We start from the raw sequence: 23,231 nt of genomic DNA on the forward strand, positions 1-23,231 counted from the left end.
CTGTTAACCAAATAACAAGCAGTAGATACTGCTTCTGCCCACAACTCCTTTTGCAAGTTAGCATTGTTGATCATGCTTCTGGCTCTTTCCATAAGAGTCCGATTCATACGCTCAGCAACACCATTTTGCTGAGGAGTATAAACAGCAGTTTTGTGTCTAACAATGCCCTCATCCTTACAGTATTGTTCAAATTCAACAGAAGTGAACTCACCGCCATTGTCAGTTCTTAGACATTTAATAGATTTGCCTGTTATTTTCTCTACCATTACTTTAAATTGTTTAAACACATTGAATACATCAGCTTTCCTTTTTAACAGATAGACCCAAACTTTACGAGAATAATCATCAATGAACGTTACAAAATACAAAGCACCTCCATATGACATAACAGGGGAAGGCCCCCACACATCAGAATGAATGTAGTCTAAAACATCTTTACTATTATGATTACCAACTTTAAATCTCTGTTTACACTGCTTCCCATACACACAATGTTTACAGAAATCTAAATTCAAGGATTTCAGACCGGGAAGAGATTTACGTTTCATCAGTATGTGAAGACCTTTCTCGCTCATATGACCCAAACGCTGATGCCACAGACGAGTACCTGCTTCTACCTTTTCCGACGCAACCGCTGCTTCACCGACCTGAGTACTTCCTTTTAACCTGTAAAGATTCCCGACCTTCTCTGCCTTCATAACCACAAGGGCACCTTTGAAGACTTTCAAAACGCCATTCTGACCTGTAAACTTATAACCATCTGAATCCAACACTCCCAAAGATATTAAATTTTTCTTCAAATCAGGCACATGTCTAACACTAGTTAATGTCCTAACTGTGTTATCATACATCTTAATCCTGATATCTCCCATCCCAACAGTCTGACATGACATATTGTTACCCATAAACACAGAACTACCGTTTACACTTTCATACGAAGTAAACCAGTTTCTATGTGGGCACATATGATGCGAAGCACCAGAGTCTAACAGCCAACTATCAAAACTATGAGAGACATTACGTCTTTACTCTTGCAGGTGGAGCCATTAGTTGGATGTCAAAGCTTCAAGATACGGTTGCTTTGTCCACTACCGAAGCTGAATATATAGCTGCTTCAGATGCCAGTAAAGAAGCAATCTGGTTAAAGGGTTTGCTCGATGAAATTGGAAGGGCGCAGGAGAAAGTGAGTGTACTTTGTGACAGTCAAAGTGCTATTCACTTGGCCACAAATCCTGCCTATCACAGCAGAACCAAGCACATTGATGTGAGATATCATTTTCTGAGACATGTGATCGATGGTGGAAAAGTAGCTCTTAAAAAGGTCCACACACGAGAAAATTGTGCAGACATATTCACAAAGCCAGTTACAGTAGAGAAGTTGCGATGGTGTTTAGCTTCTCTTGGCTTGCAGGAAAGATGATGAATGGGAAAGTTGTTGTCAAGGTGGAGTTTGTTGGTTTGACAACGAACTTCAGTTTTGTAACCAATTTTAAGTTTTAGTTATGTAACGGGTAACGGTAGTTTACATAATAAATCGAATGTCATGTAATGGGAAATGATCATCGAATAATCAGATATACATTTCAGTTTCTCTGTTCTTGGTCTTCTTCTCTCTTATTTTGCTGTTTCTTTCTTTCTCTGCTCTTTAATTCAACAAGGATGAGCCAAGTCCAGGAGGGGCCAGGCCCTCAGGGGCTCTGATACCATGATAAATTTCTATTAGGAAATCTGCATTTCATTAATCAAATATGATATTACATATATACAGGAAGTGTTGTCTCAAGATAAGAAAACTATCTTGGACACACAATCTGACACAAATCTAGGAAACAGAATAGGAACAGATTCCTTTAGATAGAAAGAATCACAATTGAGACAAGTAAGAATTACATATTCCAACAATTATATGTAAAGCATTTATAAATCAATTATTTTCTCCAAATTTCTTTAAAATACCGCAACCCCAAACTTGACATTCATATTATATAATTAGATTAAAAGTTATCAAATAAGTTTTTACCCCTAAAACTAGAAATATCTTGCTTCACCATGATTCTCCAAATGATAATAAATTAAACAATTTTGATATAATAATAACCAATATTAAAATAAATAAATCAAATTCAGTTCAATGAGATTACAAATACTTTTTTTGTTGGATTACAGGTGTTTCATTGTTTGCATGTATGACTATTACTTCTCCTGGCCAATGCCATCTTCAATGAATACTTCACTGCACTAGTAGCCGGTCTCAACAATAGCTATTCAAAGCCTTCCTTAGTGGTGTTGATAGCTACTACATTCACAACAATTGGACTTACCACCAAATACCGAGCATATTTCCATGTGAGGGACCCAAATACATATTTCCCCACAGTCCTCTCGATGCCTCTTAGTGTCACATTAAATGATTTCTTCTCACCAATCCTAGAGAACTCAAGCTTCTGAGGCTCTACTGACACTAAAACACCCTCAGGGGACTCCACTTCGGCTTTGTAAAACGCCCCTCCTTTGGCCACATTTGTCACAGTTCTTTTCACAAGCACAGACCCTTTCAATTCAGAGACAGTGATGGAAGGATAGTTGAGGTCATATATCTTAGGTTTGAAGGTTGGGCAAGAGATTTCCTTTCCTGTTATGGCCTTTATCTGGGTTGAATTATAATTCAAGCTACAGAAAAATCTGTAATATTCTTCGACAGATAGATCATAGATTAGGCCAGGATTTGCTGCTTTATTCGGATTGACATGACCTGCTCCGTAGTCGAAAGGATTTGCTTTTCGCTGTAATTGAGTCTTAATTGCCCGTTTGGTGTTGTCCAATCTTGCAGCTGTGTTTTACAAAAGAAAACAAATTAACATCTAGCCATATGCATTTTAAATATTACTATTGTATTAATATGGGGTATGTATTCTCAACCATGGTATACTTTGAAGAGAATAAATGTTAATAATTGTTTAGTGTATATTTATTTTGTATATTGGATAAGATGAAAAGGCATTGAGTCTATCATTAATTTAGTGCATAGTTTCATGGACAAGATGAAAAGATACTAGCTAATTATTGGCTTAATGCATTATAGACAAGATAAGAAGGCACTGAACTAATTATTGACTTAGTGCAGAATAAAACGTTAAATACATAGTGTGGAATGGAAACCTTAAGAGGATTTCAACTTATGAATAACATTCTGGAAGGCATGAAATTATTTTATAAAAAACCTTCTATATATGTGAATGAGAGTAGTGTAACGGTTTTATTTGTGAAAAATGGGTGAAACTAAAGAATTAAAATGTACATACCTGTAGTCATAATGGCAGACTTGATGGCTGCAGGGCTCCAATGAGAATATGCTCTCTTTAATAAAGCAGCAACACCAGCAATATGCGGGCAAGACATAGATGTGCCAGAAAGTATATTGAAAGGTACATGTCTATGATCAAGGGGGCCCCCAGTTGGTGTTGCTGCTTCTGAATATGCTGCAAGGATGTTCCACCCTGGAGCTGTAATATCAGGCTGCATTGGAGAAACAATTAACAACTTTTTCCTAGAAATTGCTGTTCTTGACAATGGATATATCACGATATAAACACTAGCTGTGGGGATTGGATTATAACCTTGAGTATGTCGGGAGTAACCGGATTTGGCCCTTGAGAAGAAAATCCTGCCATCACTGGAGCTGGCTTTGTATTTAACTCGGTTGTTGCATAGATGGAAGCGACAGGGGCCCTGAATGAGCATAATTTAATTTGGAATTAGGACTTTTCATCCCATATCTTTCATCATCTTAAAACCTACATAACCAGGTCTTAATATAAATCAAAAGGCTGTATTTAAATCCTACGCTGTTGTTTTGATGTACTCAAATACTGCTGCTCCATCAACTGCACTCAAATGTGTAGCAGGAAGAAAATGAATCGCTGCAATAATGTTTTGTTCCCCTTTGGGTGCATTGCATACAATCATTCCTATTCCTCCAGCCATACTGACTGTTACACCTTTCTCAAGTAACGGATTTCTACCACGAAGACAAGCAACAATTTTTCCTTTAACTTTACCGGGATCTAGCGCTCCCGGGAGGCAGAGTTCTCTGCAACGTTATTCTTATAAAAATTATTAAAACACAGTGTCCTAAACAGATATATCTTTGATTGATTGATCTAATACTAATCCAACCCAAGTTTCTTCTTTCGGAAAAGGTGGTAGTTAATTAGCATACCCAGCAGTTTCATTTGCATTTGCAGCTCTCACGTCAACTGATGATACCAGTGGATACAGTTTTCCCTTTGGTAATTGGAACTGGGCTAGGCTTTGTCCCTGGCCTCAAACAAAAACATACAAAATAATAGAATGATTTTCTTGCATAATGCAATGGATCATATTTGTTAGATTTCCGTTCCTCATCTTGGAAAACATTAGATATCAAATTCTATGGGCAAGGGAAAATTCAATGTCTTCTTGTTCTCTTGAAATTTTGAGGAAAAAGGGATCTATACAACATTAAAAGTTATTTTGATAATCATTAAACCATTAATCTGACAATAATTTGCAAAACCTATGTAACATGAACATAATGAAATAACGTACCCACAATGGAATGCTTATTAGGACAGAATGAAATAAAGTACCCACACTATAATGGTTTTTTTACCAGGACTGTGTGAGGTTTAGTTCAGCTTGAAAGTTTTTTGGGAAATTTAATCCTCAAAATAGCTTTCATTTTTGAATCTTAACTCTTTCCCATAATGTTTCACATTGTGATTTGATAGGAACATGCAAACCAACTGGCATACACGTCATAAAGTTCCTGCTAGCCTCTTTAGTTTTTCCATGTTAACCAGCTTATTTGTAGCTATCCTTATTTTGTTTGCAAAGTTTGGAAATCAGATAATAGGATCCTAGTTAACTGAATGTTTGAAGTCAGTGATGTGATTCAAATTTCCAAAATATTCAGAAAAAAACTACAACCAATTTTGTTCCCCACCCAGATCGAATTGCATATAATTAATTAAACGTTCTTTGGTTACTTAAAATATAGAGATGAAATGAAGAAATAGGTATACTTACTACATATGTTCTGTTGTTTCCCAGAAGAACACTGGAAGGGTACTCTCTATCAATGCTGCTTGCTGCCACAGTTATGATCCATGGTGCCACATTTTCGACTGTACTGGGAGCGCCCCTGTTTCCAGCTGAACCGACGACTACCTTTCCTCTTTGAACAGCATGGAATGATCCAATGGCAATTGAGCCTTGAAAATAATCCTTAGAAACGCCACCGAGAGAAACAGAGAACACATCAACTCCATCATGTATCCCTTCATCAAATGCTGCAAGGATATCTGTATCATCGCAACCATAAGTGCCTCTCTTGTCAGGCCAACAAACTTTGTAAGTTGCAACTCTGGCACGAGGAGCTCCGCCTTTTGCAACCCCTTCTGCATGTCCAAATATACTTGCGCTTCTCACGAAATTACCACCTGCTGTAGACAGAGTATGAGTTCCATGTCCCTCTGTGTCTCGCGGAGAAAGAAATTGGCGCATTGCAGAGTGATTCAAAAGCCCATTTTTAATTTCATGTCCCTTTCTGAAGTATCTGGCTCCGATCAATTTCCTTGTATCAAACAATAGCTCGCAGCAGTGAGACTTTGATTATAGAATGCAAAGCCCATGGGGCTGCTTTCCAATAAAACTTCATATTTCAAAACACTTTATACAGTGCGAAACCTTTATTCTCAGAAATTCTTGTTGCACATATATGTTACAAAGGAGTTTGGATTGATAATAATCATATTAGAAAACGTGGTACGACATGAGTAAATGTAAATGAATGAGAGTTATACAAGAAACAGAATGGGGTGCTGCATAGAATGGGGTTTGTGGCTGTGGTTTCCATATTCTAGCAGATGAAGACAGTCTTTTCTTCGCTCACTGGAATGGGGAGGGGTTCTAATATGATGGCTGAGGCGATGGCCCTTGCTGGTCTCATGAGTTTCTGCCTTTTCTTAAATCTTCAAGACATTCCTATTTATGGTGACTCAAAAGTTCTAGTGGATTATATGGCTGGGAAAATCTCCATTTCCAGGCCTCATCTTGGGGCTGGCTTGATCGCATCAGATTCTACTGGTCATCCTTTAAAGGTGCCTCAGTCAATTTCATTCGCAGGGAACAAAATCAGACGGCAGACTCCTTATCAAAAAAAGGCCTTCAATCTGCTCCGGGAGTGTGGCATCTACAGGTTTCCTCTGATGGGAAATGTTACTCCATCCAGGACTTTTACCCTCCAAATTTCTAGGTTTTTTCTTGCAAAGTTCTCTATGTTTTGCTTCTGTGATTAAAGATGCTAGCTGTTTCGATCAATATGCTATGGACTTTCCGTTTTATGAATAGGTCTACTTCTGAATTTAGTTTTGTTTTTCTGTACAGGTTATTCTCTGGACGGTTTCTCCTTGCTTTCAGGCGAATTTTTGTTCCGATCTGGTCTATGCTTCGGTCCTTGTGGATGGATACCTGATATATTTTTTCTTTGGATCTGGCCTTCTGGCCTCCTTTTACCAGCTCATGGCTTCTCTGTTGTCACAGATCATTGGAACATTTCCTATTTTGTATAATTGGACTCTTTTATATTTCTGATATAAAAATATTATGCTTTTTCTGTATTGAAAATGCACTTATTGTGGGAGAAAACATATTTAAAAGCTGCATATGGAAAGATTTCTTCTTTGAGAAGATAGCAAGACAAAAATAAATTTGATTCATGAAATGATAATGAATGAGGCTAAAATACTTGGTTTCAGTTTTCACATGATTATGGAATTTTTGGGATATCATCAAATATCCATTCTAAATTTCAAAATCTAATCTATGTTGATGAGTTAAATAACACAATGTCGATGGCAAAATATTTGGCTGTTTTTGACAGACAAATCCCCAAATGACGCGCATCAAATTCCATCACTGTTTAGCCATTCTTAATAAAAGGTTGCAGAGTACTGCTAAAAAGTTACAGAGTACTGTTATTGATCAACGTACCTGTTACATTGAACTGCGCCGAAATCGTTTCCACTTTGACAGATCCCTTTCCATCTAGAAGGAATAGGCCCCATACCCTTGTCACTGAAGCTTGCAGCCTCGGGCCATACCCCTAAACTCACAAAAACAGCAGCAAGAATATGAACACCAACATCATATTTAAAATGAATTCATTTTGGTACAGAAAACTATTTCTGAGGAGTTACCTGTATCCAGGTTAGCGATGATAACATCCTTTCCAAATTTTGCTTTTCTCCATAGTGAATGCAGAGGAATAGTTTCATTCTCAGATTCTCCCGCTCCAACTTCTAATCCAAGAAATCCCCATGAACGAGTTGTGTGCAGACTTCTTGTTTGGCTGGCAAATACAAACAATACCTGCGGTAGATCTGATGAATAATCCCCAGCACCATCATCAACAACAATTCAGTTCAAGAAAAAAGGACGAAAGTTATATGTATATCCCAGCTGCCTGGTCATCCATTTAAGAAAAAGAGAGAACAATCACTTAGTGACAAGTAATTCACTTGATAGAGTAAGAGCTTGCTCTTCGTCCAGAGCAGCAGCAAAACCGTTTATGCTTCTACTGTATGAGTACAAGATGTTGTCTTTGGCTGCCTCGTTACTGTAATTTTTCATAGAAAAAGAATATGTATAAGCATCCAAATTATAAGCTGAAGTATCAGAATCGAAGCGTGCATAATTTAGATTTTAGGAATATCATGGAATTTGAAGGAGTGGAATTACCTCAATTGAATACTGTAATATAATTTATGTCTATCAAATTTTAAAAAATCATTGTTAGGAATTATCTAGATGATTAATTTAGGGAATATTTAGATAAATAAAATTTTTCAAATTTTTAACTTCAGTATTCTCAATCTAATTCTGAAATATTCCTAAAATCAATAATCCAAATAAAAATAACTTCAATACCAACTTTAACAACACACCTAACTTTCAATACAAATCAACCATCCATTTCCCAATATATTATGGGAAATAATTTCAATCATCCATAAATTCTCAGTTAATTACCTTCCTAGAACTGATGCCAGAAGCTCATGGTGAGATTCGGCTACCAGTTGGCGGTTCACATTTTCATCGTGTTGTCCTCCTAAGTACACCACATAAGGCTGCATAGGGATCCACGCAGGGAAACTATAAGCAAGTATAAAAATGGCTTTTTACACAGTTAAATTCTGCCAGTTTGATAAAAATAAATAAAAATTAAGATTCCAAATAAAATTATTTGAAAATATATTGATAAAAAATTAAAATTTTTGTAATTATTTTAAGTTTTTGATATTTATTGTATTTTTTTTTAAATTCATAAAAATAGTTAAAATTAAAATTTATTATTCTACACAAATAAAATTATATATAATTTATATACAAATAAAATATTAAAAAAAACATAGCATTAAATCAATTTATTTGCATAACATTAAATCAGTTTATATAGGTATAGTGTAATTTATAAAGGAAATAGCTTTCTACACATGAATCCAGATACAATTTTAAGTAAAACTGATTTTTTTTATTGTTTTAAATATATTTTCAAATGCATAAAAAGATTTAGCACCTGAAAAATCATCAAACACTTAAATTCTATAAATTAAACCACTTAAATTCTATAAATTAAACTACTTAAACTCAAGTTTTTTAAAATCTCTAATAAATTTTGATTAAAATTAACTAAAAAACTATGAAAAAACCATTTCATATATAAATTAAAATGTGCCATTTATATATTCAAAATACCATAAATTACAATCTCCCTAAATATTCTATTAACACAACCTATGAATTAAAATCCTATCCACTACTTGGGGAATTTTCGTTATAAGTAACTATGTAGATTTTCTTTGACGTATTAAATTTGAGAAAGAAGTTAATATCACTTGTTTTATATTTGAAAATCTGACATATTAACATTAACAGCAGTTAATTCAAAATATACTTGAATCCTGTGAAAAATGTAATTATCCAAATTAAAAAAAATAATAATATAAACTACAATTTAAATCATTAATAAATCCAAACCCAAATCACAGCCAGATAATTCTTCATATTGAAGCCCCTCCTTCAGCAAACATCAAATTAAAAAATAAAAACTAAATCAGTTTTCATGGTCCATCAGACTGAGAGCATTCTGCATAATAACAAAGACAGCATGAGAGTTATTTGTCGTTTGCCTGTTTAGCGGCCATAGCTGAAGCTATGAACGATAATGACAGCACCAGCACAAATGAAGTTAACTTCTCGGCCATGGCGGTTGCTGCCTTCTGATGCGTGGTGTACAGTTAATTCCAGGCGCTTACATATTTTACAGGAACCTTTCAAGAATGTATGTGGCCGTAGAAATTGTGACTTTTCATCCATATTTATATGAGCAAGCTCGGGAATTGCGAAGCTAAAATATTCGATGTCAAAGTCCAAAGGATTCGATCTGAGGGCAATCTCAACTGAAAAGATTTCAGCTTGAGAGCAGTATGCCCTGTATTGTGTAACGACAATTGGACGTACCGAGATTTTGATTCTTTCATTCCTAAAGGTGGAGTATGAAATTTTCAATTTCTGACTGCCACTACGCCGATAACAGCTAGAATAATGGTGGCATAAAAATAGATAACAACCAGAATAACTTTAGAGCAAGTTGTTAATTTTTGCAGACTTTATCAAAGTTGGTAAAGGTTCATCTCAATTAAAGATCCTCTTATTTTTATTTCAATTTTATACAATATTCTCATATATGATTTTTCCAGTCGACAATTTCATGGCCATTCTTACTCACGCAAGCTGATTGCCTCATATATGGTCATTTCATTGTTGATTGCCTCATTTGCATCTTTACTAAGTTTGTTTTGGAGCAGTGTATCACATAATTATATGGTGTGATATATGGTGGCATTAAACTCAATATGAATCTCAACGAATCTTAATTTGTTTTCTATGGAGGATTTCTAGAAATTTGTATTGCACTTTGGTTATCACACCATAAGAGACTAGGCTGATCTTGCTGAATGTCAAACTCAAGTAATAATTGTCACAACCAAAGAATTTCTTGACTTGCGAGAATTGCAGCTCTATACTTAGATTCGGTTATAGATAATGCAATTACTAAATGTTTCTTGTAGGACCAAGAAATAGGAGCAGATCCAAGACATAAAAGAAATCCAGAGATGGATTTTTGATCATCCACTGATCCAACCCAATCAGAATGAGTGAAACCTACAAGCTTAGGAGAACCAATAGTATACTGAATGCCAAAATTGGAAGTTCCTTAAATATCCCTGACAATATGCTTCGCTGCTTTCCAATGACTCTGATGAGGATCCTAAGCAAATCTAGTGACCAACATGACGGCATATAAAATGTCAGGTCGAGAGTGTGTCAATAAAGTAGACTGCCAACAAGTTGGCGATACAATGTAGGATCCACCCTAGGAGTGGTGCAACTAGCAGTAAGAATAACACTTGACTAAAAAGGAGTAGGTGAAGGCTTACAATTAGCCATGCCAAAACGTTGGAGTAAATCAAGAGCATATTTCTACTGGAAGATGGTGATTCCTTTTGAATATTGGTGAACCTACAAGCCAAGAAAGTAGTGTAGAAGACCAAGATCTGTCATAGCAAATTGTCCCATCAATGCTTCCTTAACATTCTGAATCATAGATGAAGAACTCTATTTGAGGATCAAATCATCCACATACAAAACTAGAATCAATAAATCAGAGCCCTATCTTTTAGTGTAGACTGTTGGATCAGAGTGACAATGATTGAACCTTGAGGAAAGAAAAAAAATTTCCATCTTCTCATACCAAGATCTAGGAGCTTGTTTGAGACCATACAAAGATCGCCTAAGCCTATAGACAAGTGAAGGATTTTGCACAAAACCAGGAGATTTCTCCATGTAAATATCCTCATGCAAATCACCATGCAGAAAAGCACTCTTAACATCCATCTAGTAAATTAACTAGCATTGGGAGGCTTCAAGAGAAAGCATAAGACGAATAGAATCCATCTTGGCGATAGGAGTGAAAGTATTAGAATAGTCAATTCCTTCAACCTATGAAAATCCCTTAGCCACACGATGTGCCTTATGTTTGTCTACAAATCCATTCGCTGCATATTTGGTTCTATAGACCCACTTGCAATAGATCAACTTATGTCCCTTTGGTAGATGAACAAGATCCCAAGTATGATTCTTCATCAAAGAAGAATACTCTTCTCTCATGGCAGTTTCTCACTTAGGTTTTCCAACAACATCAGAAAATTGTTGTGGATCCTCTAAAATGGCATGACTTAAAAGAGAGATTCCTTCAAATTGTGGTTGATTTGAGGCTAGATAACTAAAATCAGTTGCATCATAGCCACATCTATCAGGATGCTTTCTCTTACGTAGACTTCTTAATGGATTATCTAGAACAGGTTGCTCCTGTATGGGTTATGCTGGTGCTGATGGAATATTTTCTTCTGGTCGAGGAACTTCAATAGAGATTTCTTCTTCTATCATATTTATAAAATCATCACAATGATTAGAACCAAAATCGACAACTGAAGATGAGGTAGTTGGGGAAGAAGATGATTATGGACTGATATTTTCATCAAAATGAACATCTCTTCGGAACAAAACTTCCTTAGAGTTAGGATATGTTGGGTGTGGAGCATGATTATTAAGAGGTCTTTGTTTCAGCTAGATGTATACCCAAGGAAGTTTGTACACCCCTCCACATGGGGGGGTGCAGGGGGGCTAATCCCCCCCAGCTGGGCGGTCCGGGGGCCAGGGGTCCCGACGGGGGTTTTGGGGCCGGTGCCCCCGAAGCTAAAAACATATGTAAAATTGCCTTATAAAAGTATAGTAATTTCTAGTCAATCTGGGTCGTTCATTAGGCGGATGATCTGACAGTAGAACTTATGTTTAGTTTAGGGTTTTTTGCCCTAGAAGGCAACCCCCTTTCTTTGTATGAGGACATTGTATTGACGCTGTGATATAGATGTGCATTCTCTGAGCAAGAAACAAAGAGGTGATACTGTGAGAGAAAACATAGGATATTACAACGGATCTGTTGTAGGTTGTGTCTCTTCAATTTTCTGGATAATAGAAAGGAAGGACTGGTTGTTTGGGGTGGACGTAGCCCAAATTGGGTGAACCATGTATATTTGTGTCTCTCTGGTTTTATGCGTTTTCTGTGTTTATATTTATGCAATATTCTATGTGTTCCATTTCTATGTAATATTTAATTTTCTAACAACTGGTATCAGAGCCGAAGGTATATTCGGCTAATAAATTTGCAGGAAAGAAGGGTTCCTCGTTCAAGTGGGAGCAATGGCGAAAGATGGTAAGTTTAGGGTTGAGAAATTTAATGGCCAAAACTTTTCGCTGTGGAAGATGCAGATGGAAGATTATCTGTATCAGAAAGATCTGTACCTACCATTGGGCAGAAAAACAAAGATGCTGACGGGTATGACAGATGAAGAATGGAACCTTCTCGATAGAAAGGCACTCGGAACAGTACAGTTGTGCCTCGCAGCGTCAGTCGCCTTCAACATTTTGAGGGAAACAATGACAGAGGGTTTGATTAAGGTGTTGGCAGAACTATATGGAAAACCCTCGGCCTCAAACAAGGTATTTCTTATGAAACAATTGTTTAATATGAAGAGCTCAGAAGGTAGATCTGTTGCATGCCATTTAAATGATTTTAATACTGTTACAAGTCAGTTAAGTTCTGTAGGGGTAAACATTGATGATGAAGTTAGAGCTATGTTATTCTTGTGCTCATTGCCAGAAAGTTCGAATGGTTTAGTAATGGCCATTAGTAACTCTGTGTCTGGATCTAGTACTTTAAATTTTGATGATGTTGTTGGTGCTATCCTTAGCGAGGAAATGCGATGGAAAAGCTCCGATGAGACATCGGGTAATGCTTTAAGTGCAGAGTCTAGGGGAAGAAAAATGGAAAGAGGAAAGAGCTCAAGATATCGCAGTAAATTAAGGAAATGCAGATCCAAGTCTAGATCGGGGATAGTGTGCTAGGAATGTGGAAAGAAATGACACCTAAAGAAAGACTGTAGATCTCGGAAGGGAAAAGAAGGAGATACACAGAAAGAAAAGAATCATGAAGCATATGTGACAGGTGAGGTGTTACAAGATGCTTTAATTCTTTCTTTTGAAAATATTACTGATTCCTGGGTGGTCGATTCAAGGGCCTCATTCCATGCCACACCTGATAAGAAATATTTTCATGACTATGTTCAAGGAGATTTTGGACAAGTCCGTTTGGGTGATGATAAACACTGTAAAATTGTTGGAATGGGTAAGGTTCATGTAAAACAGCAGAATGGAAACCAATGGCTACTAAAGGAGGTAAGGCATGTTCTAGATCGGAAGAAAAATCTGATTTCAAAAGGGCAGTTAGGCGGTGAAGGTTGTGTGAAAACTTTCACAAACAAAGCTTGGAAGATCACCAATGGAGCCCTAGTAATAGAAAAAGATAAAAAGGTTGGTACATTGTATTTATGCAATGGTATTTATAATTTTGTTAATGCTTTAACTTCCAAAGGAGAAGATGCAGCATTATGGAATCATAGGCTCGGACACATGAGTGAGAAGGGAATGAAGATTCTTCTCTCTAGGAATTTGTTGCCGGTTTGAAGAATGCTGATTTGGACTTCTGTGAGAATTGAATTTATGGAAAACAGAAGAGAGTCAGATTTCTTAGAGTTGGGAAAGAAAAGAAAAGTAAAAAATTAGATCTTGTGCATACATATATATGGGGACCTGCTCAGGTATCATCTCTCGGTGGCTCTCGTTATTATGTTACTTGCATTGATGATGCAACTAGAAAAACTTGGATTTATTGTATTAAGAATAAATCTGATGTATTTGATACTTTCAAGAAATGGAAAGTTTTGGTTGAGATTGGACAGGAAAGAAAATGAAGTGTCTCAAATCAGAAAATGGAGGTGAATATTGCAGAAAAGAGTTTGATAGGTACTTTTCAGAGCATGGAATTCGCAGAGAGAAGACAGTTCCAAGAACACCACAAGAAAATGGCGTGTCAGAAAGGATGAACAGAACAATCATGGAGCGTGCAAGGTGGATGAAATTGCATGTAGGATTGCCTTTACAATTTTGGGCAGATGCTGTAGATACTACTGTTTATCTAATAAACAAAGGGCCTTCAAGTTCCTTGGATGGTGGTGTTCCAGAGGAAGCATGGACAGGTAAAAAGGTAAACTAATCCTTTTTAAAGCCTTTTGGTTGTGAGGCCTTTGTCCATATTCATAAGAAAATAGAACAAAGATTGAGGCAACGTCAAAGAAACGTACCTTTATTGGATATGGTGTTAATGATTTTGGTTATCGCTTATATGATTCCGAAAATCACAAAATCATTAGGAGCAGAGATGTAATATTCAATGAAAAGGTCTTGTATAAGAATCAGTTGCAGAAAAAGAAATAGGAAAAAGAAAACAAGGAATACACAGTTCTTGATGAAATTACTGAAAAAGTAAAGGTGCCTAAAAATAATAATAATCAACAACCACAACAACAACGACCACCGCAACAACAATAGGTACCCCAAACACCTGAAAGTGGTGTTAGAAGATCTACCAGGATAAGTATACCCCCTGAACAATACTCTCCTTCATTATATTATTTATTGTTAACTGATTCTGGTGAACTCGAATGTTATGAAGAAGCAATGCAGGTTGAAAGCAAGAAGAAGTGGGAGGTAGCCATGGAAGAAGAGATGGACTCCTTAATGCATAACCAGACTTGGGACTTAGGCAGTTTTCCTGCAAGAAAAACTACATTGAAGAATAAATGGGTTTACAGGCTGAAGGAAGAAGATGGAGGATAACAAAGGTACAAAGCTAGACTTGTGGTGAAGGGGTTTGCAGAGAAGAAAGGTATTGATTTTGATGAAATATTTTCTCCTGTTGTTAAAATGACTGCAATCAGAAATCTTTTAAGTCTAGTAGCAGTTGAAGATTTGCATCTTAAGCAGTTAGATGTAAAGACAACCTTTCTCCACGGGGATTTGGAGGAAGAGATATATATGCAACAGCCAGAAGGATATGAGGTAAAATGGAAGGAAAAACTAGTGTTTAGGTTGAAGAAGAGCTTGTATGGATTAAAACGGGCTCCAAGGTAGTGGTATCTAAAATTTGACAAGTTTATGTCTGAACAAGGTTATACTAGATGTCACTCTGATCATTATGTTTATCTGAAAAAAGAAAAATGATGACAGCTACATTATATTGTTATTGTACGTGGATGACATGCTTGTTGCAGGATCTAACATGCAGGAAATAAATGTGCTCAAAATAAAATTGGAAAATTCATTTGCAGCGAAGGGTTTGGGAGCTGCAAAACAAAGCCTTGGTATGAGAATAACTAGAGACAGGAAAAATTGCAAATTAAAATTGTCTCAGAATGAGTACATACAAAAGGTGTTAAAAATATTTAATATGCACAATGAAAAACCAGTTAGTACACCTTTTTCTTGCCATTTCAAACTTAGTAAGGAAATGTGCCCAAAGACCCAAGAAGACATGGATTATATGTCTAAAGTTCCATATGCATCAGCAGTTGGAAGCTTAATGTATGCAATGGTCCACACAAGGCTTGATATTGCGCATGCAGTGGGAGTTGTAAGCAGGTACATGAACAATCCAGGAAAGAAACATTGGATGGCAGTGAAATGGATTCTCACATATTTGAGAGGTACCACAAATCAAGCATTATGCTTTGGTGGTTCAAACATTTCTCTACAGGGATATGTTCATGTAGATATGGCAGGTGACAAATATAACAAGAGGAGCACTATAGGATATGTATTTACTGTAGGTGGAACAACTGTCAGTTGGGTTTCAAAAATCCAAAGTGTTGTTGCACTTTCAACAATAGAAGCAGAGTATGTTGCTACTACAGAGGCCAGTAAATAAATGATTTGGTTACAAAGGTTTATGGGTGAATTGGGTAAGAAGCATGATATGGTCACGTTATATAGTGATAGCCAAAGTGACATTCATCTTGCAAAGAACTCAGCATTTCATTCTAGGACTAAACATATATAGCTCAAGTACCATTTCATATGATCAGTGTTGGAAGATGGAGAGTTGAAGCTGGAAAAGATACACACTAGCTAGAATCTTGTAGATATGCTAACAAAAGTTGTAGCCAGGAAGAAACTGAGAATATGCTTAGTTTCAATTGGTCTTCAAGGATGACGATGAAGATGAGAAATAGCCAGGTCCAAAGAGGAGTCATTGTCTAGCAAATGAAGTAGTGGTGGAGTTGCTATAATCATTCTCCAAGTGGGAGATTGTTGGGTGTGGAGCATGATTATTTAGAGGTCTTTGTTTCAGCTGGATGTATACCCTAGGAAGTTTGTACACCCCTCCACGGGGGGGGTACGGGGGCGGCTTGTCCCCCCCTCAAGGGTTCGGGGGGGCCGATTCCCCCCGGTTGGGGGTTTCGGGGGCCAGTGGTCCCCCGATGGGGGTTTCAGGGGTAGCACCCCCGAAGCTAAAAACAGATGTAAAATTGCCTTGTAAAAGTATAGTAATTTCTAGTCAATCTGGGCCGTTCATTAGGCGGATGATCTAACGGTAGAACTTATGTTTAGTTTAGGGTTTTTTGCCCTAGAAGGTAACCCCCTCTCTTTTTTCTGAAGTCATTATATTGAGGCTATGATATAGATGTGCATTCTTTGAGCGAGAAACAAAGAGGTGAGACTGTGAGAGAAAATAGATGATATTACAGTGAATCTGTTGTAGGTTGTGTTTCTTCATTTTTCTGGATAATAGAAAGGAAGGACTGGTTGTTTGGGGTGGACGTAGCCCAAACTGGGTGAACCACGTATATCTATGTCTCTCTGGTTTTATGCGTTTTCTGTGTTTATATTTATGCAATATTCTATGTGTTCCATTGCTCTATAATATTTAATTTTCTAACAGGATCGAAGAGTCGATAAGGTTTCATGTCCTCACAGTAACCAACAAATATCAATTGTTGACTTTCCTTTTCCATGCCTTTGCATTTTCATCTGGAATAAATGACCAAGCATGACTACCAAATACCCTGAAATAAGATACATCAGGCTTCTCTTGTGTCTAAGCTTCCATTGGAGTTATATTTTGAATTACCTTATGAGACATCCTGTTTTGAATGTAATTAGCACAATTAATTTCTTCAACCCAAATAGTAGGTGTCAAGTTCTTGGAAGCAATCATGCAATTATCCATCTTCTTAAGTTTTTTATCCTTTTGTTTAGCTACAACAGTTTACTGAACAGTGTAGGGAACATAATGTTGATGATGAATGCCATGTTCTTTGCAAAAAAAATGAAATTCTTTCTTGACATATTCCCGCCCATTTTCTGTGCAAAGCCTTTTAATGGATCATGAAGATTGTTTCTCAACAAGAGCTTTAAATGCCTTGAAGGTTGCAAAGAATTCGCTTTTGTACTTGAGAAAATACACCCAAGAGTACTGTGAAAAATCATCAATAGAAGTTAATGCATATTTGTCCCTTGAAAAAGAAGGTGTTGAAAATATCATTAGATCGTTATGCACCAACTCAAGAGGTTCTTTTTCCCTTGAGGCATTCCCTTTAGGAAAGGGATCTTGATTTTTTTTACCAAAGGCACAATGTGCACATACTCCATCAATACAAGAAACCTTAGGAAGACCTGAAACCAAATTTTGAGTGTACATTTGTTGCAATTATATATAATTAAGATGGCCAAATATTTCATGCCAAATCTTACTCAATGAATCGACATGAGCTATAAAAGAAGAAGTAAAGGAAGGCTGAAAGCATAATCAACTTGTTCAATAACAACAACAACTGAAGGATCATGTAGATCTCTAATGACTACTATATCTGGAGAAAACTCTACAATTTTCCCATTACCAAAATGACAGATCTGATAAATGGAAAATAAATTTGCATAAATTTTAGGGACTAGGAGGACATTTTTAATGCACCCATGTCTCATTTGTATAATGCTTCATCCCAAGGCTTCAAGTTGTGTAGAGTCACCAAATGCCATTTTTGAGATGTTGTTATGAGATGTAGAGGGAAACAAGTCTTGACAAGGAGTCATATGATGTGAAGCTTCTAAATCAAGTATTCAATTGTTTGTACATTTATGCATGTCTTCGACTGATAGAGCATGTCCCTTTCCAATTGAAATATTGTGCTTCTTCATGGCCTCTTTTAAGACATTCAACTTTATCTGACATCTTGCTTCAATATGCCCCTGTTTGCCACAAAAAGAACAAATTTCATCTATTTGGGTCTTCTTCTTTTCCTATTTTTTGTTTGTCATTGAGGAGGATCCTTCATTATTAGAAACTAGAGGAGAAGACTTAGTAGTCTGCTTAGGCTTGACTCATGGGCTTGTGTAAAAAATTTCTTTGGTTGAAACCGAGCTTTGTGCTTACCTTTGGAGTTATGAGCCACCAAAGCTTTGATGTGAAGAGATAGAGAGAACATCTAGTTACTTGAGCTTAGATTATTCTCGTATGAGACAATCACAACATATCTCAAAGACTGGAATTTGAAATTTTTCACCAAAGGCAGCCCTTGATGCATAGAAGGTAGATGCAAAAACTTAAAAAGGACCCTTTAATTTTGAAAAAATGAATAAAATACGTTCACCACATTTTTTCTCCTTGCCACGTGCTTTTAATTCAGACAACAAAGGCCTAGATTGAGAAATATACTCTTCAATAGAGGCATGCTCATTAGGTAATAGGGTTGTCAATTTAGTTTCCAATTCTAATGCATGGAACTCATTGATACCTCCAAATAAAAAATCTAGTTTTTCCCAACTTTATTTGGGAGTTTCACATTCTTCAAGATGAAATAAAACATTGTCTGAAACATGGATGTTGTTGGGGAAAGTATCTACTCAGAATGCCCCTATCCCACTCTAAGGTGTGACAGTGCCTTAGCAAAAAACAAGGAAAAACTATTTGCATATTCTTATTTATGAAATGTAAACGAAGAGGAAGGATGAAATAACGTGTGCCTTGCGCTAGTTTGTCAATCCAATCGCTCTCCTCTTAGTTAGCTTCCAGCTACCTGCTCCCTTACTCGCCCAGCTTCACCAAGTTCCTGCAAGATCACATAAGAAGAAAATACACAAAGACATAGATTTACATTCATAAACAACTTAGGATCAGATTAAGCTAAACATGCAAATATAACAAAACATCATTGATACACAAACATGTAGGAGAAACTCAAATAGTTTATTGATGAAACAAGAAGATCTAGAACGAGATACAACCAAGTGAGTCCCGATCCAGCATCTACCTCCCAGCAGAGGAATCCCTTCCTCACCTCCAACAAAGCATAAATCACCCAATGCACTAATCTCAATCTCAAAACCAACAGCAATTCTCTGCAAAGTACAAAATTCCAGCCTCTGGATCTCTGGGATGAGGGATCCATATATAGATGTAAGCAGAGAGGATGAGTCAGCTTATGTTTTGACTTGTGGCTTCTCTCTGTCAGTTCTTGCTTCCACTTGGAGCCTGAGAGCCTCTTACTCATCCTTGGTCGAACTCAGTGAGGCAAGTGTCATTGAGGAAGATTTTGGAAGCTTCCATTGTCTCTCCACCTCGTTGAATGACTATGCCACTTGTCATTTCCCGCTCAACGCACCTGGGTAGTGCATTCAAGTGCGTTGCAACGCACCTAGCCAGTGTATTTGGGTGCTTTGCAACGCAGCCAGCTAGTGGAGCATCTGAATTGATCCTGATTTGACTAGTTTTGAGTAGTTTCTGGTGGAGAACTTCTCGGAGAAGCTGTCATTGGTTGACCTTGTTCCTCTAGGGGTAGGAACAACACTTTTAGGGACTTTGGATCCCTTGTATTATGGACATTTCATTCTTATAGCTGTAAGGCACAAAAATGTCTATAACAATGGAGCCCAATGAACCTCATTGCTTCATCTAGTTTTTTCTTGTAGGCGAAATTTTCAACTTGTTTTGTAAAGTTTGGCTCGCTTTCACTTAATGTTTGACACAACCCGTTTCAAAATTGAAGAAAGACATAGCCAACCACATTGGCCTCCCGGAAGGATACCAATATCTGCTCTTCGAAGGCAGATCAATACAAGATCAAAGGACAATTGGTCAACACAACATTAAGCCTGGATCTAACATTATTGTTAACATGAGACTTCGGGGAGGTGCAACAGCAAATGGACCATGGAAACAAACAGAAGGGGGCAGTGGATCAAAAGCTAAACACAACCCAGATCCACAACAGTAGCACAAAAGTGAAGGAACATCATATAAGCACATACTTCAAAGGGGAAAGCCTACATCTACAGTCCCACAACAGAGCGGCACAGAACCTAATGCATATATTGTGGATCAGCTGAACTACACTCCTGAACTAACAATAGATACAACAGAAGCAGAGGAGGTACGTAACATATATGAAAGACAAGCTCTTATCTGTCGTTGGAACGGTTTTTGGCCAAAACCCATAGAGCTAGCTCACTGGATTTACTCACGATGGTCTCTTAATAGTGAGATCATGCTCTGCTCCAAGGGTTTTTTTATTGTCAAACTTCCATCTGAGGAGGTTAGGGCACTAGTAATTTAGGAGGGACCGTGGTTTTGGGGATCTTCAGGACTTTTCATCACACCTTGGACCCCTGATTTTGATGCAAACACCTACATCATCTCCAGGGTACCAGTATGGGTCAGACTACATAATCTCCCAGCACACTTTTGGGACCAAAAAATGATTGCATGCATCGGTAACTTATTGGGCAGATATATTAAAATGGACACTGAGCGAACGACAGAAGGAATCTATACTTTTGCAAGAATATGTGTGGAAATAGATCTCAACAACGGGTTACCGGATCGCATAGTACTGAAGCATAAAGAGCTCAGCTGGATGCAAACAATAGATTATGAAAATACAGCTTTCCAATGCAGAATATGCCGGCAGACAGGGCACTTACAAAATACCTGCCCAAAATTCAAGAAGGATAGCCAAAGAAGGAGGAAATCTGGAAAGAAAAAAGGATGGACATTCCCACCACCAGATCTGGAGGAAGAGGAAGAAGAAGAGGAGGAAAAGCCCACCCCCAATGAAAATAGTACAACAGAACCGCAAGAACAAATGCCCATGGAATCACAACCGAAAAAGGCTTCAGACCATTGGAACTCAGTGGAACCAAAAGGCAGCACAAATCGGACACATCAGACTCCAATAAGGAAATCCCTCGACCTGAGGAGGAAAATCCATTACAACTCATACCCATGCATTCAGCTCATGGCGAGTGGTGCAAGGTAGAGAAGAAAAAGGGGAGGAAAACTTGATCTTTCCTCTATCAGTCATCTTGTATCCAGGCATGGATTTTTTATTACAACAATTTTTATTCTTTTTTTGTACTTGACACTTGTGTCAATTTTTTTCGTCAGGCTTCATAGCCTTGTCTTTGCAATGCTTCGGCATCTACAAAATGTAATTTTCAAAATTAATGAAAATTACGATTTTTTTCCAAGTGAAAAAAAAATGTTTGACACAACCCCTTAGATTACAATAATTGTTACATTTTTCTTTTCCAGGTATGATAATTGTATGGAGTAAGTAGCTATATTATCCCTAACTCCATAATATGAAAAATCAAAATTTACAACTACTAGAGAATACCAAAAATTTGCCCAAACTTCTTTTTACACAGGTAAAAAAATGCCAAGAAATGCCAATAATATTTGCCTAGATTCTCCTTTTTAACTCATCAATAATTTTTGCCCAATTCTTCTTTTACCCAGGGGAAAAAAATTCTAATAATTTATAGCTTTTTTTATTTTTATTTTTTAACACAAAAAAATTTGCCCAAAAAATCCAAAGAATTTCAAAACAATTTTAATGAGAACTCAAGAAAATTAAACCTTAAAAAAAAATACCCATACTCTTTCTTCCTTTAAAATTTGTGGTAAAAATTTCTCATTTTTTGAAATCCAAAACAAGACATTCATAAATTCCTTTATCAGTTTCTAAATACCCTTCTCCTTAAAAAAAAAAAAAACCATGGAAAAATTAAAAAATGGGAAAATTCGTTATGGAAAATTATGTCAAATATGAATGGAGCCTTGGAGAACTTATGGTAAATTTATAGACTCATTGAACGAGGCCTCAACAACCTCCACGCTCTGGTTGCTTCAAGAACTGAACAACAAACTTCAAACCCCAATAGATCTAGATCCAAAACTAGATCTTAAAAAATTTAAAATAGATCTCAAGAAAGATGAGAAGGAATTTGCAATATAGCTTTAATACGATGAAAGAGTATTAAAATACCCAAGGATCAGACTGCAAAGTTAAAAAATCCTTCTTCCAAGAGATCGCAAGATGAAGAACGAAGAGAAAACACACTTCATTGCTTAAGAAAATGAGTTATACATGAACCTAAGTTATAGGAACAATATAGGCTTCTAGCTATAGCTATAAGATAAGACTGGAAAAATTGTGAAGTTGCATGGAAAGTCACTATGCACACTATATCACAAGGAAATTTCCATGAGTTTCACATAAATATTAGCAAAATAACCATTATTGATTCTTCAACATTACCTTTCTTCTACAATAAAGTATTCCCTTCCTTTATTACACTAAAGATTTATTGCCCACATGATCTATTGCATGGCCGATTTATCATTTTGTCTAATGTATCATGCTAAGAAAATATCTAGGTCAGTATATCTCACTTCAACAAAGTTTATTTATGTGCAAAACACACTTTTCTTGAACTTTTCATATGTCTCCTTTAGCATATTGCTTCACCAAGAAGTTTTTCATCTTGTGACACTTTTTCACTATCATATCCATAGGAAGTTTTCTCCTTTGTGACATGCTAGAGAACTCTTCTTTTGTCATATCACAAAGAAAATATTTTCCTTGTGACATATCATGAAGACCTTCTATTCTATGTGACACTTCACATCACAAATATCTTTTCATGTCAATCATATACAATTTTCCACTACTCTTCCGCAAGTCTTCCACTACTTTTCCATAAGCTAATTTTCTATACTTTTACCAAAGACAAGAATTTTCAATTTCCATTTTTACTAAAGATACTAAAATCAATAGGAAGACAAATTGAATTGAGAATGAAACTTGCAACACTTAGGTGATGAGCACCTAAGG

General features: G+C 36.7%; 1 protein-coding gene across 1 annotated transcript in view; it reads right to left on the reverse strand.

The window, feature by feature from the left end:
• Positions 1 to 2,261: 2,261 nt before the first annotated feature.
• The window catches only part of LOC149173611 (subtilisin-like protease SBT5.3), a 31,112-nt gene continuing 10,142 nt past the window's right edge, over positions 2,262 to 23,231 (reverse strand). Inside the window, exons 2-11 of the mRNA XM_089426753.1 lie at positions 8,071 to 8,168; positions 7,560 to 7,657; positions 7,239 to 7,421; positions 7,033 to 7,144; positions 5,068 to 5,614; positions 4,220 to 4,317; positions 3,845 to 4,090; positions 3,618 to 3,729; positions 3,303 to 3,516; positions 2,262 to 2,830 (exon numbers count right to left, since the gene is read on the reverse strand). Of these exons, the coding sequence (XP_089282879.1) occupies positions 2,262 to 2,830; positions 3,303 to 3,516; positions 3,618 to 3,729; positions 3,845 to 4,090; positions 4,220 to 4,317; positions 5,068 to 5,614; positions 7,033 to 7,144; positions 7,239 to 7,421; positions 7,560 to 7,657; positions 8,071 to 8,168 (2,277 nt within the window). The remainder of the gene's footprint in view (positions 2,831 to 3,302; positions 3,517 to 3,617; positions 3,730 to 3,844; positions 4,091 to 4,219; positions 4,318 to 5,067; positions 5,615 to 7,032; positions 7,145 to 7,238; positions 7,422 to 7,559; positions 7,658 to 8,070; positions 8,169 to 23,231) is intronic.

Source organism: Pinus tabuliformis, chromosome 4_2 (assembly GCF_031772625.1).
Source record: "Pinus tabuliformis cultivar Carrire ecotype Pingquan chromosome 4_2, CPIR1, whole genome shotgun sequence".
NCBI lineage: Eukaryota > Viridiplantae > Streptophyta > Pinopsida > Pinales > Pinaceae > Pinus > Pinus tabuliformis.